Here is a 17,593-nt window from a genome sequence, read left to right as displayed (position 1 = left end):
CTCACTTGCGACAGTTGCTGAAGATTTCCTTACATGGACTGAGCTCCAGGTTCTCTCGGCACTGATCAGCAAAGACCTCCACGATGTCGACACGTTGAGGTGACTTGACATCAACACACGACAACATACATGTGCACACGTTACTCTTTGTCAATGCAATTCCCCTTCATGTTTCCCAGACGTTTACTTATTTACACGACCTGTCTGATAAACACTTTATAATAGGACTGTATGTGAAAATGGTTTGTCACTACAACTCTTTATGGTGCACGGCATCGTAACGCTGCTTCCTAATACACCTCATACATACTTGGAGCCCCATTTAGAAAAACGTGAATGGGTTCCAATGTAAAATAATCATGGACGCCCCTGCTTATTTAGGCAAGACAATGCCAAGCCACGTGTTACAACAGCATGGCTTCATAGTAAAAGAGTGCAGGTACTAGACTGGCCTTCCTGTAGTCGAGACCTGTCTCCCATTGAAAATGTGTGGCACAATATGAAGCCTAAAAACGACAACGGAGACCCAGGACTGTTGAACAACTACAGCTGTACATCAAGCAATAATGGGAAAGAATTCCACCTGAAAAGCTTAAAAAAATGTGTCTCCTCAGTTCCCAAATGTTTACTGAGTGTTGTTAAAAGTAAAGGCGATGTAACACAGTGGTAAAAATGCCCCTATGCCAACATTTTATGCAATGTGTTGCTGCCATTAAATTCTAAGTTAATGATTATTTGAAAATACAACAAGTTTTCTCATTACGAACATTATCACCAGACCTATGTAAGCGTCAATATATACCTTGATGTTGCAGAAAAAAGACCGTATATTTTTTAAACCGATTTCCGAACTCTAAATGGGTGAATTTTGACGAATTAAACGCCTTTCTATTATTTGCTCTCGGAGCGATGACGTCAAAACGTGACGTCACCTAGGTAGTCAACCGCCATTTTCTCCACCACATTACACGCAGCAAGTCAAATCAGCTCTGTTGTTTTCCGTTTTTTCCACTGTTTTCCGGTACCTTGGAGACATCATGCCTCGTCGGTGTGTTGTCGGAGGGTGTAACAACACGATCAGGGACGGATTCAAGTTGATTTACGTAGAATGTGCATCGATTAGCACGGCATGCTAATTGATGCTAGCATGCTATTTAAGCTAGCTGTATGTACATATTGCATCGTTATGCCTCATTTGTAGCTATATTTGCATCCAGCGTTTCCCTCCATCCACATTTTTGATGGATTTAAGTTGCTCCAGTGTCAAGAGATGCGAAAGTCCCTCGTTTGGTCCGCACATTTTACCGGCGATGCTACGACAGACATGGCACAGAGATGAATGGATAGCCTGCGACACTCAAAGCAGGTGCATTTCCAACGATAAAGTCAACGAAATCACAAAGGTGAGTTTTGTTGATGCTATTGACTTATGTGCTAATCAGACATATTTGGTCGCGGCATGACTGCCAGCTAATCGATGCTAACATGCTATTTAGGCTAGCTGTATGTACATTTGTAGCTGTATTTGCATCCAGCGTTTCCCTCCACCCACATTTAATGCCAAACAAACACTTACCAATCGAGTGTCAATGCGAAAGTTCCGATCGTTTGGTCTGCACATTTTACCGGCGATGCTAAGGCAGACATTGGCGAATAGCGTCAATAGCTATTCGCTCAATAGCTTCAGAGTCTTCTTCAATTTCATTTTCGCTATCTGCCTCCATACTCCAACCATCCGTTTCAATACATGCGTAATCTGTTGAATCGCTTAAACCGCTGAAATCTGGGTCTGATCCGAGCTAATGTCGCTATATCTTGCTGTGGTATCCGCCATGTTGGCATCACTGGATGACATCACAGGAAAATGGACGGTGGCTTCGCAGATAGCGAAAATCAGGCACTTTAAAGCCTTTTTTTGGGATATTCCGGGATGGCAAAAATTTTGAAAAAAACTTTGAAAAATAAAATAAGCCACTGGGAACTGATTTTTATTGGTTTTAATCATTCTGAAATTGTGATAATGTTCCCCTTAAAATATCTTGTCTTTGCAGTCTATTCAATTGAATATAAGTTGAAAAGGATTTGCAAATCACTGTATTCTGTTTTTATTGTTAATTTACACAACGAACCAACTTCACTGGTTTTGGGTTTTGTAATAACCAATAACAGAATAGTCAATATATGACCAATCATGGTGCCAGCTCCACTGTGACTAAGACCTGTGGCTGAGATAAAAAAAAACATGTTCACGTTTAGGCCTTCTGTTTGCCAAGACTTTGTCCAAATAATTCATAGTTTTTATTATTCATATGTTTATTTTGTCAAGTCATGTAGAGCAGACATTCTGTTTCATGACACAAAGTCACGATGAGCAGTATTGAAACCGACACTAATACATCACTACCCTCCATGCCTAATTTCCAAACATTTGTTTTGCTACAATGTAATTTTTTTTGCTCAAAACTTGTCTCTCACACTCGCAGTGATGTGCCCATGTGTCATGGTGCAATATGCAAATTAGATTATGACATCATCCACCGTCACCTTCCTGCCACAAATAGATTGAAGTACTATGGGAGACGCTGAACAAGGTTTTTTTTAAGTACCGTATGTGAAACAAAGTGCATTGTCAATAAAACAAAAACATCCAAGTAACAAAAATGTCATGCGTAACCCAACATTTTTATACGTCCACCTTGTGTGACGCCATAAACAGACATCATTTGGATATATAATATAATATATTTCGGACTATAAGTCACAGTTTTTTTCATAGTTTGGCCAGGAGTGCGATTTATACTCAGGAGCGACTTATGTGTGAAATTATGAACACATTACCGTAAAATATCAAATAATATTATTTAGCTCATTCACGTAAGAGACTAGACGTATAAGATTTCATGGGATTTAGCGATTAGGAATGACAGATTGTTTGGTAAACGTATAGCATGTTCTATATGTTATAGTTATTTGAATGACTCTTACCATAATATGTTATGTTAACATACCAGGCACCTTCTCAGTTGGTTATTTATGCGTCATATAACGTACATTTATTCAGCTGGTTGTTCACTGTTTTTTATTTATTTTAAATTGCCTTTTAAATGTCTATTCTTGGTGTTGGGTTTTATCACATAAATTTCCCCCAAAAATGCGACTTATATATATATTTTTTTCCTTCTTTATTATGCATTTTCGACAGGTGCGACTTATACTCCGGAGCGATTTATACTCCGAAAAATGCAGTACTCACTTGTTTAGAAAGGAAGGTCTTGATAATCTGGTCCCCTCTGCTTTTTCTTTTTTCATCAGGCGTCACCTCGTAATCCTCCTGTAGGACATAATAACATTAATTGTCAAGTCCGACATTATCTATTTTTTTTTGCACCAGTTAAAGTGTGAAATCCTTTTACTGATATCTCTCTGTTGTCTGCATAGCCGTCAGATGGTCTGGGGTGTATTTTTAGGTTCTGCACGTGTATCAAACACAACTTCCTAAATTAAAATGTAGTGAATAAGTACTACCACTGTTCTCCAAAAGGTCCTCAAAAATGGTTTGTTTTTTTGCACTCCAAATTTCACAGTCACAGAGAATTAAAGCAAAACAATATTTATATTGTTGAGGCTGAAATCAATGTCATACTTGCGGTTAAATTGATGATTAAAATAGCCGGCAATCGAAGCTATTTCATACCATGAGATTAGCAGAGGTGTGAACTCGAGTCACATGACTTGGACTCGAGTCAGACTCGAGTCATGAATTTGATGACTTTAGAATCCACTTGACAAAATGTAAAGAGACCTGCAACTCGACTTCGACTTTAAAAACATCAATGACTTGTGACTTCACTTGGACTTGAGCCTATTAACTAGGGTTGGGTATCGTTTGAATTCGAACGATTCCGATTCTTTGTTTCGATTCCGATTCCTGACGTCTCTCGATTTCGATTCTTTCTTTAAAAAAAAAAAAGGCAGGGTCAAAAAAAAGTTTAGGATATTTTAAATGAGCTAGCTAACCTACAGTCTTTCTGAATTAAATAGTCTGACATTCTCCATCAATTTTAATTCTATTAACTTTTTATGATCTTTACTATAAATTCCTCACAGGGCTGTTTTCAACTAGAATATAAATATCAAATCTATAAACTTGAATATAAATATTATAAATTATGAATACATTTTCACAGGGGTACACTTTCATCAAGAGAGCTTTATTTTGGAAAACCTCATGAAAACACATTTACACACACAAGTGTATGATGCTGCAGGAAACCTCATGAAAACACATTTACACATATGTGTATGATGATGCAGGAAACCTCATGAAAACACATTTACACACACAAGTGTATGATGCTGCAGGAAACCTCATGAAAACACATTTACACACACAAGTGTATGATGCTGCAGGAAACCTCATGAAAACACATTTACACATAAGTGTATGATGATGCAGGAAACCTCATGAAAACACATTTACACACACAAGTGTATGATGATGCAGGAAACCTCATGAAAACACATTTACACATAAGTGTATGATGATGCAGGAAACCTCATGAAAACACATTTACACATAAGTGTATGATGATGCAGGAAACCTCATGAAAACACATTTACACACACAGGTGTATGATGCTGCAGGACACCTCATGAAAACACATTTGCACACACAAGTGTATGATGCTGCAGGAAACCTCATGAAAACACATTTACACACACAAGTGTATGATGCTGCAGGAAACCTCATGAAAACACTTTTACACACACAAGTGTATGATGATGCAGGAAACCTCATGAAAACACATTTACACACACAAGTGTATGATGATGCAGGAAACCTCATGAAAACACTTTTACACACACAAGTGTATGATGATGCAGGAAACCTCATGAAAACACATTTACACACACAAGTATATGATTCTGCAGGAAACCTCATTAAAACACATTTACACATAAGTGAATGATGAGGCAGGAAACCCCATGAAAACATATTTACACATAAGTGTATGATGATGCAGGAAACCTCATGAAAACACATTTACACATAAGTGTATGATGCTGCAGGAAACCTCATGAAAACACATTTACACATAAGTGTATGAGGAGGCAGGAAACCTCATGAAAACACATTTACACATAAGTGTATGATGATGCAGGAAACCTCATGAAAACACATTTACACACACAAGTGTATGATGATGCAGGAAACCTCATGAAAACACATTTACACATAAGTGTATGATGATGCAGGAAACCTCACGAAAACACATTTACACATAAGTGTATGATGATGCAGGAAACCTCATGAAAACACATTTACACATAAGTGTATGATGCTGCAGGAAACCTCATGAAAACACATTTACACACACAAGTGTATGATGCTGCAGGAAACCTCATGAAAACACATTTACACATAAGTGTATGATGATGCAGGAAACCTCATGAAAACACATTTACACATAAGTGCATGATGCTGCAGGAAACCTCATGAAAACACATGTACACACACAAGTGTATGATGCTGCAGGAAACCTCATGAAAACACATTTACACACACAAGTGTATGATGCTGCAGGAAACCTCATGAAAACACATTTACACATACGTAAGTGTATGATGCCGCAGAAAACCTCATGAAAACACATTTACACACACAAGTGTATGATGCTGCAGGAAACCTCATGAAAACACATTTACACATAAGTGTATGATGAGGCAGGAAACCTCATGAAAACACATTTACACATAATTGTATGATGATGCAGGAAACCTCATGAAAACACATTTACACATAAGTGTATGATGAGGCAGGAAACCTCATGAAAACACATTTACACATAAGTGTATGATGAGGCAGGAAACCTCATGAAAACACATTTACACACACAAGTGTATGATGATGCAGGAAACCTCATGAAAACACATTTACACACAAGTGTATGATGCTGCAGGAAACCTCATGAAAACACATTTACACATAAGTGTATGATGATGCAGGAAACCTCATGAAAACACATTTACACACACAAGTGTATGATGCTGCAGGAAACCTCATGAAAACACATTTACACACAAGTGTATGATGCTGCAGGAAACCTCATGAAAACACATTTACACATAAGTGTATGATGATGCAGGAAACCTCATGAAAACACATTTACACACAAGTGTATGATGCTGCAGGAAACCTCATGAAAACACATTTACACATAAGTGTATGATGATGCAGGAAACCTCATGAAAACACATTTACACATACGTAAGTGTATGATGCTGCAGGTACTTAAACATGTTACCGTGCTCACACTGATGGGCTAACCTGGTGCAGAAAAGCAAATAAACAATAAGAAACAACTTGCAAAACCCAGTCCAGATTAGCAGCAGGTAGAGTATAAAATCAGAGACAGTTCTTGTTTAGGAAATGACCATATCCCTCGGAGGTGCTTCATCATGTTCGATGTGCACACTCCTAAGCACGAAACAGTCCTGTCGCACGTGTTACATTTCGCCGATATTTCTTTTTTTTCAGTAAAATAAAGCCACACTTTTGACCGCCGACGCCTGCTTGACTGACTCGCTCGGCTACATAGGCTCGGCTATGCTAACACTTCCGGCGGTGGGCGCTTGATTGATTTTTTGATTGATACTTTTATTAGTAGATTGCACAGTTCAGTACATATTCCGTACAATTGACCACTGAGTGGTATCACCCGAATAAGTTTTTCAACTTGTTTAAGTCGGGGTCCACGTTAATCAATTCATGGCTTCTTCGTTGGTGTTCAGCGGCTTCTTCTTCCGGTTCTGTGGACTTATTATTTTTTTTCGGTTGGCGGACTGGGTATCGAAACTAGGAATTGAAATTTAAACTTTTGAACGATTCCGGGAGAATCGGAAAGTTAGTCCAGGTTCCAATCGATACTCGATACTCGATACCCAACCCTACTATTGACTTGACAAGACTTGCTACTTTCCCCCAAACTCAAATATTAAGAAGTTATTGCGTACTTTCATTGCGTACGTGTGTGTCTGTCAGCGTGTGTGCTGTCGGTACAACATCCAATCAAATTAGATCCACTTTGTTTTCATCCGACAGCATTCATCCAATCAAATTGCAGGACAATAAAAAAAGAAGAGCTGTCAAGTTTCGTTTGGGTATGAATGTCACACCGTGGTGAGGGAAGTCCTATTTTGGGGTTGTTTGGTAAACTTCCTGTTTTATTTTGAAAATTCTAATCTTCTTCTTGTTTCAGGCCACTTGCCCTTCCTCCTGTGTCACTGGTCTGATGTCTCTCCTGATTGCCTGATTGTGCCCGCCTGTGTCACCCTCCCTCATGTATATATAGTCCTCGTCTTCCCCTGGCTTGTTGCCAGACTATATTGTCTCATCACGTACCTCCAGCCTTTGTCCACAGCCTCGGACCAAGTTTGACAAGTACTGCCTCGCTTTATTTATCGATTTCTTTGTTCCGTCTGAGAGAGTGATTTTCGTTTGCTAAAGTTTTTTGGTAAAGGTTTTTGTGTCAATTTCATAGTGCCTTGCCTTCGCCTTTTTTTCTCCTTTTGGAGTGCCTTAGTTTTCAGGCTTCTCAGCACTTTATAACATACTTTCAGTTTATAGCTTCCCGGCTCCTGTGCATGAGTGATTTTCCTTTTTGTAGATAATCCTAGATTGTTGTTTTTTTGTTATTAGATGGGTAAAACATGTTTTTTGTCTTAATATAGTTTCTGTAGGAGGACAAGCATGACACAAACCTCCCTAATTGTTATAAAGCACACTGTTTGTATTAAACATGCTTCACTGATTCAAGTATTTGGCGAGCGGCGTTTTGTCAAACAAATTTCGACAGTCTTTGAACTCACTGTAGTTTGTTTACATGTATAACTTTCTCCGACTTTCTAAGACGTGTTTTATGCCACTTCTTTTTTCGTCTCATTTTGTCCACCAAACTTTTAACATTGTGCATGAATGCACAAAGGTGAGTTCTGTTGATGTTATTGAGTTGTGTGGAGTGCTAATCAGACATATTTGGTCACTGCATGACTGCAAGCTAATCGATGCTAACATGCTATTTAGGCTAGCTGTATGTACATATTGCATCATTATGCCTCATTTGTAGCTATATTTGAGCTCATTTAGTTTCCTTTAAGTCCTCTTAATTCAATTTATATCTCATGACACACTATCTGTATGTAATATGGCTTTTGTTTGGTAAACTGTCTAACTGTGCATATGACAAACAATCTTGAATTTTGAATCTTTAAATTTCTTGCGGCTCCAGACAGATTTGTTTTTGTATTTTTGGTCCAATATGGCGCTTTCAACATTTTGGGTTGCCGATCCCTGCCTTATGCCTTATGCTACATATCCTTTGATAGTCGAATGTATCAAAGAGTTTTTGTAACCACTTTGTTTTAATCACTCTGTGCAAGATATATTAGAGAAAACTATTTAAATAAAGTCTGAGTCAATTAAAAAGTTTCAATCAATCAAGCAATGTCATGATCACAATATACAGACCACAGTGGGAGGCAGTGTGCAAGTAAAAAGGTATCTAAAGTTTAAACTAAAAATGAACAAAAAGGAATTGAAGCTTAGGAATGGCTATGCAAAACAAAACTAAAACTGAACTGGCTGCAAACTAAACAAAAAGAGAATGCTGGACGACAGCAAAGACTTACAGCGCGTGGAGCAGATGGCGTCCACAAAGTACATTCGTACATGACATGACAATCAACAACAAAATAGGACCGCGAGACAAAAACTAAAACACTACACACAGGAAAACAGCAAAAAACTCCAAATTAGTCACGGCGTGATGTGACAGTATACTTACTTTGAGACAAGAGCTATATTGATGCTTGGTTGGTTATGGTTTGAATTCATATCCAACAATTGCGAGAACGAATTTGTACTGCCAACCTGCTAAGTTTCATTTTTTATTTAAAATGTCCCTCGGCACAGGAAAGGTTGAAAAACACTGATATATAAAATATGCATACCACCATAATACATTTTTAAATTACTACCTGTCTATCAAGTCATGATTTTGACTCCATTCTGACCTCTGGTGGAGTAGCTGATGCTGTAACTCAGTGGTTCTCAAATGGGGGTACACGTACCCCTGGGGGTACTTGAAGGTATGCCAAGGGGTACGTGAGATTTTTTTAAATTATTCTAAAAATAGCAACAATTCAAAAATCATTTCTAAATATATTTATTGAATAATACTTCTACAAAATATGAATGCAAGTTCATAAACTTTGAAAAGAAATGCAACAATGCAATATTCAGTGTTGACAGCTAGATTTTTTTGTGGACATGTTCCATAAATATTGATGTTAAAGATTTATTTTTTGTGAAGAAATGTTTAGAATGAAGTTCATGAATCCAGATTAATCTCTATTCCAATCCCCATAGAGGGCACTTTAAGTTGATGATTACGTCTGTGTGGAAATCTTTATTTATAATTGAATCACTTGTTTATTTTTAAACAAGTTTTTTGTTATTTTTATATCTTTTTTTTCCAGATATAAAAATACAATACCAATACAAATGAGCAATATTTTGCACTGTTATTCAGTTTAATAAATCAGAAACTGATAAATTAGTGCTGTATTTTACTTATCTATCTCGTTTTTTCAACCAAAAATGCTTTGCTCTGATTAGGGGGTACTTGAATTAAAAAAATGTTCACAGGGGGTACATCACTGAAAAAAGGTTGAGAACCACTGCTGTAACTGACTAAATGTTTGTTACTGCCACTCTCACACAAAACATATGGCGCTCTTGGCCATGTGTCTGAACATATGTCGCCATTCACACCGATAGGTACGGCTGTCAAACTGCACACATTGGATTTCTCAAAGACACAAAAAGCGCTGTGACGCATTTCTGAGGGAAGCACTTTTAACTTGCACAAAGAAAAAAAAAAAAAGAAACAGGGTGGTGGGGCAACAAGGCACACTAGCCTGACTCTTTCTATCAGTGCCTTTTTTCCCCCCAACGAGGCCCGATGTTGCCTGGCAACCACACAGAAAACACGGCAGGATTCCTCGAGGTCCTGGAGTGTCACAGTGTGTCACACCAGCGTCACTAGCTTTCCACTATAAAACACACGCACACACGTATACATACAGCACGTACACACATAAGCCTGGAGATTTAGGCTTTAAAAAGCAGCAGCGTCACGGACACTTCAAAACAGGGCAGAGAGGACATACAGTATATGTGTAGGATACAACTGATGCTTTTAACATTGATATTATCAACACACCAGTTACATCATATTTGTATTTGCTATTTAAATGTATTTTTTCTGTTTTAAATGTTATTTTTTAGTCTGCCCTTTGCCTTTATTTCTTTGTGGCGCACAGCCCTTTGTTCTTCAACTGTGGTTGTTTTTAAAGGGCTTTATAAATAAAGTTGGTATGGTATGGTATATTTATTACAAGACTGATAATACCTTAGACCAGTTACATCATATTTACTACAAGACTGATAATACCTTAGATCAGTGGTTCTCAACCTTTTTTTCAGTGATGTACCCCCTGTGAACATTTTTTTAATTCAAGTACCCCCTAATCAGAGCAAAGCATATTTGATTTAAAAAAAAGAGATAAATATGTAAAATACAGCACTATGTCATCAGTTTCTGATTTATTAAATTGTATAACAGTGCAAAATATTGCTCATTAGTAGTGGTCTTTCTTGAACTATTTGAAAAAAAAAGATATATAAATAACTGAAAACTTGTTGAAAAATAAACAAGTGATTCAATTATAAATAAAGATTTGTACACATAGAAGTAATCATCAACTTAAAGTGCCCTCTTTGGGGATTGTGATAGAGATCCATATCTCAAAGTTTGTTGATGTCGAACCCCAAGATGCAGAGATGGAGGCAGGCATGAAGTGAGAAAACATGATTTATTATAAATACTAAAACAAGAACAAAACAAAGGGGTACAACAAAAAGCGCGCACGTGGGTGGATAACAAACAAAAGGGTCTTTAGCATGAAAGCTGGCAAGAAACAAAAAAAGGCCTAGCGTGGAAGCTAGCGGGTAGCAAACAGAAAAACTGGAAACAGCTCATGGCTAAGAAGAAAACACAAAATCAAAAAGCTAGGAGAAAACAAACTACAAATAGCTAACAGGAACAGCTTACCGCTACGACGACAGGGACAAATAGTAGCACAACAGGTAGTAGCTGTAACGATGACATCGACACGACACGACAGGTAGCAACGACACAAGAGCGACAATAATCCAGCACTGACTGGAGGAACCAAGCAGGTAAAATAGGAGCGGGCTGATTGACCACAGGTGTGGCCAGGTGCCAATCAGCTGCAGCTGAGGGAAAACAGACAAACAGGAAGCTGAACCAAAATAAGAGTGCTGACAGGAACTAAGGACAGGAAATACTGAACACACACAGAGGAAAAACTAAAACACAAAAAACCTGTCAGTGGCAAGCCTGACACCTTATGGATTCATTAACTTAATTCTAATCATTTCTTCACAAAAAAAGAAATATTTAACATCAATATTTATGGAACATGTCCACAAAAAAATCTAGCTTTTCACAGTTTTTGAACTTACATTCATATTTTGTTGAATTATAATTCAATAAATATATTCATAAAGGATTCTTGAATTGATGCTATTTTTAGAATATTTTTTAAAAATCTCACGTACCCCTTGGCATACCTTCAAGTACCCCCAGGGATACGTGTACCCCCATTTGAGAACCACTGCCTTAGACCAGGGGTGTCTAAAGTGTGGCCCGAAGGTAGTTTTTTTAACCACTCCACGGCACATTCTAAATATACGATAAAAAATAAAACCACATAAAAAGTGGTATAAAATACTAAACAGGTGAAATGTAACAAGAACATGTTGCAATGTTGACTCTAATAACACAAAGCTGCCATGCAGGCTGTTTCTTTCTTTAAGCCTTGTGTAATGGTCATATTGTTGGGACTAGGCCAGTGTTTGTGGGTCTGATGGGCCCGTTGCTTTTGATTTTAAATTTGTGGCTTTTAATGCCTCACAATCAAACACTTTTATGTTAAAATACTGAACAGATGTTTATTGGAATAAGGTAAACAACTGTTCTGTATTTTAACATAAAAGTGTTTGCTTGTGAGGCATTAAAAGCCACAGAATGCAACGGGTCCATCAGACACACAAACGCTGGCTGAGTCACAACAACATGAACGTTGCACGGAAAATTTCTCTGCCAGTTTCTGCATCCCACAGGGATTCTTCTTTTTTGTTTCTGCACCTGCGGTTCCCACACAGGGTTGCAAAATTGTTTGTCAACACGGTCTGCTCTCATTTTTTCGCACATTTTACCCTCTGATGTTCTGTGTACCTACACTCTGTCCTCCTCCTACCTAGGCCGGCTATGTGCGTGTGTGTGTGTGTGTGTGTGTGTGTGTGGTACACAGAACATCAATTTCCACACTTCTATTAGCCCCGTAATGTAATAGAAATGTGTAGGGGGGGGGGGGGGGGGGGGGGGGGGGGCGCGTATGTTGTGTGGTCATTAAATATGTATTCTGATATATGTTCTTCAAAGAAAATGAGCCAAAGTCAGTGAGTCTCAGTTTAAAAAATTAATTAATCGTAGCATTTTTCTTTTAATAAATAATGAAAACGGGTCCCACAGACCCGAACACCACACAAGGGAAGTGTGGTGTTCGTTATAATAATGAATCAAAATCATTGTCATTATGAATTATTGACCTATTCAAGGCTCCAATTATGTCACATTAAATATTCCACTTTGAGATAGTTTGTGGGGAAAATGTTGCATACCGTATTTCCTTGAATTGGCGCAGGGCATATAGTATGGCCTGCCTTGAATTACTGCCGGGTCAAACTCGCTTCCCAAAATAATTAGCGCATGCTTAGTATTACCGCCTGGTCAAACTGGTGACGTCAACACTGTCATCATTTTCAAAATGGAGGAGGCTGATTTCAATACCGGTAATTTGAAATCGCATAAAGGGAAGAAGATTTCTTAAATCCTTCAGTAGGATTTAAGGTCCAAGCTTACATCACACACAAATTTTTACTGCATACCTTTGGTAAGTGCCGGAGTGAGAAGAGGTTTTAAAATAATAAGCGCATGCTTACTTTTACCGCATGCCTTTGGTAAGCGCAGGAGTGAGAAGAGGTTTTAAATTAATTAGCGCCCTGGCGGCAATTCAAGGAAATACGGTATTTTGTGTTTTACCATATACAAAAACGAAGCTGTTTTTTTTTTTTTTAAAGAAGGGCCAAAAACGAACAAACAAAAAACATAAACAACAATCAAATGTATGATTGACGAATAAATCTGAAGTTGATCTCGAAGTTATTGTTTTAAAAGTAAAACATATATATATAATTTATTTTCTAAAACTTATGATTTTAACAACAATACTTTTAGTGGGACTTTTTTTTTAAAGTGTCATTGCTCAAAAAATAATAATTAATTAAAACCAATGTTGTTATGAGCTATTGACATTTTTAAGAATTCAATTATTACATAATCTCAAATATTCCACCTAGGTTTTTTATTGAGTGAAAATATTGCATATTTTGTGTATTTTCCATAAAAGAACTTGATTTTCTTTGACAAAAAGGGAATACAACCTAAATCTTTAATAACTTTATAGTGACAGGTAGACCTAATGTTGATCTAGCGATTTAAACTTTAAATAATAATAATACAAAAAATACATATCATTTAAATTTTAAAACTTATAATTTTAACATGAATCATTTTAGTGGGACTTTTTTTTAAAACGTCATTGCTCCAAAAATAATAATGAACTAAAACCAATGTTGTAATGAGTTATTGAAATTTTTAAGGCTCCAATTGTTATATAATCTCAAATATTCCACCTAAGTTTTTTATTGGGTGAAAATATTGCATATTTTGTGTATTTTCCATAAAAAACAAGATTTTCTTTGACAAAAAGGACAAACAACCTAAATCTTTAATGACTTTATATTGACAGGTAGACCTAATGGTGATCTAGAGATTTAAACCTTGAATAATAATAATACAAAAAAATAGATGTAATTTATTTTTTAAAACTTATAATTTTAACACGAATAATTTTAGTGGGACTTTTTATTAAAAGTGTCATTGCTTCAAAAATAATAATGAATTAAAATCAATGTTGTTATTGTTATGAGTTATTGACATTTTTAAAGCTCCAATTATTTTATAATCTCAAATATTCCACTTAAGTTTTTTATTGGGGGAAAATATTGCGTAATTTGTGTATTTTCCATAAAATAATTGATTTTCTTTGACAAAAAGGGCATACAACCTAAATCTTTAATAACTTTATATTGACAGGTAGACCTAATGTTGATCTAGAGATGTAAACCTTGAATAATAATAATACAAAAATAATGACACATTTAAAATATTTTATGACCAAAATCCTTTGGGGTCCCCGGGATCAGGCCTGAGTGGAGACCTAAATGTATATATTTTTTTATACATGTATTTTTTTTTTTTTAATAAAAAATGTCAACATGACCCCTGCTTGCTTTGATTTTTCCGTGTGCGTACCTCAGTGGAAAAAGTTCGGACACCCCTGCCTTAGACATATAACCTCAATCCTTTTTGTCCGGATCATTCCTCACCCTGACCTCAACTTCACTCCACAGTGAAATCATTTACATTGTAGGGGATCGGCCAAATGGAAAATACGCCCCTTTACCCTTTAGGAAGCAGGGGTGGGGTATCCAGCACGCATGCACAAAATGCATGCGGCCTTTCTTGTGGAACCCCCTGAGCACATTCCTTCCTCGGCCCCACAAACTGAAAAAAAACGGTCTCATTCCCTGCCTCTGTTTGCAGCTTTCATGCACCATAAAGAGCAGATCTGGGCAAATTAAGGCCCAAGCCATTAAGATTTTCAATCTGGCCCGCTGGACATTCCCAAATAATTTTTTTTAGATCTTTAAGATGGAAACTGTAGCTGCCATTATGATGTGCAGGGATGTTTTCGAATGACCAAAAGTCTTGAACTATACAAAATATTTAAATGGTTGGAATCTGCACTTTTGCATGATAAACTAGTTACTATGGTAATCCACATCAGTGTTTTTCAACCACTGTGCCGTGAGATATTGTCTTGTGTGCTGTAGGAAATGATGCACCTTCTCCTAATTCATGGGTGTCAAACTCTGTGTAATTTCATTTGGCCCTTGAGGTAATATCAAATTAAGATTAGAGTTGGCCAGCCGGTATTATACAGCGGCGATGCCTCTGTAACACTGCATTCACCGCTGATACTCATACTTGCCAACCCTCACAATTTTCCCGGGAGACTCCCAAAGTTCAGTGCCCCTCCCGAAAATCTTCAGAATTTCTTCCGATTTCCACCCGGACAACAATATTGGGGGCGTGCCTTGAAGGCACTGCCTTTAGCGTCCTCTACAGCCTGTCTTCACGTCTACTTTTTCCTGCCGGTCCAGTCACATAATATATGCTGCTTTAACACACACAAGTGAATGCAAGGCATAATTGGTCAACAGCCATAGGGGTCACACTGAGGGTGGCCGTATAAACAACTTTGACACTTTTACAAATATGCGCCACACTGTGAAGCCACACCAAACAAGAATGACAAACACATTTTGGGAGAACATCAGCACCGTAGCACAACATAAACTCAACAGAAGAAATACCCAGAACCCCTTGCAGCACTGACTCTTCCGGGACGCTACAATATACACCCCCGCTACCACCAAACCCCGCTCCCCCAATTTTTATTTACATTTTATTTGATATGCCATTGATATTTCTTACTCATTACTATAAATTGAAACTAGATTTTGTATGTGACTATAAAGCTACATAAGCCTTGCTTGTTTAATATTCAATGCAAAACTTGTTTGAGTCCCTATTAAAAGGTTAATTTGTTCAAGCTTGGCCCGCGGCTTTGTTCAGTTTTAAATTTTGGCCCACTCTGTATTTGAGTTTGACACCCCTGCCCTAATTGGTGCAAAAAATATTATTTGCATATCAATAATTATAATCTGCAAATAATGTGCCATTGTCTAGTGACTGGGCTGTGTAGAGCTTGGCGGGGTAACCATTTAAAACTCCATATCAGTAGGTGGCAGCAGGTAGCTTTTTTGTAGAAGTCGGAACGCGTCGAAGATTCAGTATGTAACACTTAAACCAAAAATGAACAAGAGGGAAAGGAAAAGGCAATGAAGCATAGGAAAGTGAAACCGAACTGGCTACAAAGTAAACAAAAACAGAATGCTGGACAACCGCAAAGACTTACAGCGTGTGGAGCAGAGACGGCATTCACAAAGTACATCCGTACATGACATGACAATCAACAATGTCCCCACAAAGAAGGAAAGCGTCCGCACGACTGAAATAGTTTTGTTTGCCAATAGAGAGCAAGTCAGGCAATAGGACTCAAAGGAAGGAAAACACCAACAAAACAGGAAAATCCACCAAAATAACAGCGCAAAACAGGACTTAAAAACACTACACACCGGAAAATAACAACACACTCAAAATAAAGCACGACAACCTGGTGGAGTTTTGTTTTTTTTACGTTTTCAACTGGTGATGTGCCTCCGGATTTTTTTTTTTTTTACACAAGTGGTCAAATACTTTTGGCAATATAGTGTTTATAAATCACAAGCTTGGTCCCCAATGTTCTTAACCAACATTTCTCACTCATGTTAGATCATACTTGCCAACCTTGAGACCTCCGATTCCAGGAGGTGGGGGGTGGTAGGGTGGGGTGCGTGGTTAAGAGGGGAGGAGTATATTTACAGCTATCCATCCATCCATTGTTTATCGCCTATTCCCTTTGGGGTTGCTGGTGCCTGTCTCAGCTACAATCGAACGGAAGGCATCGTACACCCTGGACAAATCGCTACCTCATCGCAGTATGTGTAGAAATCTTTATTTATAATTGAATCACTTGTTTATTTTTCAACAAGTTTTTAGTTATTTGTATATCTTTTTTTCCAAATAGTTCAAGAAAGACCACTACAAATGAGCAATATTTTGCACTGTTATCTAATTTAATAAATCAGAAACTGCTGACATAGTGCTGTATTTTACTTTTTTATCCCCCCCCCCCCCCCCCCCCCGCCCCCCCCCCCCACCCCACCACCACAAAAAAATGCTTTGCTCTGATTAGGGGGTACTTGAATTGAAAAAATGTTCACAGGGGGTACATCTCTGAAAAAAGGTGGAGAACCACTGCTCCAAAAGCCGTAGATGTTATTGTCACATATGCATGCACAGTAGATGGCAGTATTGTCCTGTTTAAGAGTGTCACAACATTGCTGTTTACGGCAGACGGACTGCTTTACGGTTGACGAAAATGTGGCTGCTGTTGTTGTGTGTTGTTGCCGCGCTGGGAGGACGTTAATGAGACTGCCTAACAATAAACCCACATAAGAAACCAAGAACTCGCCCTCAATCATTCTACACTTATAACGTCATTGCTTATATTGTGGGAAAGCGGGTCTGCATGGAGCTGGAGGGGGCGTGGCCTCCAGCTCCGCCTGAATTTCGGGAGATTTTCGTGAGAAAAT

General features: G+C 37.8%; 1 protein-coding gene across 1 annotated transcript in view; it reads right to left on the bottom strand.

Moving 5' to 3' along the window:
- Positions 1-17,593, bottom strand: part of grk5l (G protein-coupled receptor kinase 5 like) — a 120,294-nt gene that overhangs the window by 25,047 nt on the left and 77,654 nt on the right. The window contains exons 4-5 of the mRNA XM_061906801.1: positions 3,254-3,331; positions 6-103 (exon numbers count right to left, since the gene is read on the bottom strand). Coding sequence (XP_061762785.1) covers positions 6-103; positions 3,254-3,331 — 176 coding nt within the window. The remainder of the gene's footprint in view (positions 1-5; positions 104-3,253; positions 3,332-17,593) is intronic.

The sequence above is a fragment of the Nerophis ophidion genome, linkage group LG07, assembly GCF_033978795.1.
Source record: "Nerophis ophidion isolate RoL-2023_Sa linkage group LG07, RoL_Noph_v1.0, whole genome shotgun sequence".
In the NCBI taxonomy this organism is placed as follows: Eukaryota; Metazoa; Chordata; class Actinopteri; order Syngnathiformes; family Syngnathidae; genus Nerophis; species Nerophis ophidion.
Note: the sequence above shows the minus strand (reverse complement) of the source record. Positions and strands in the feature narration are given on the sequence as shown.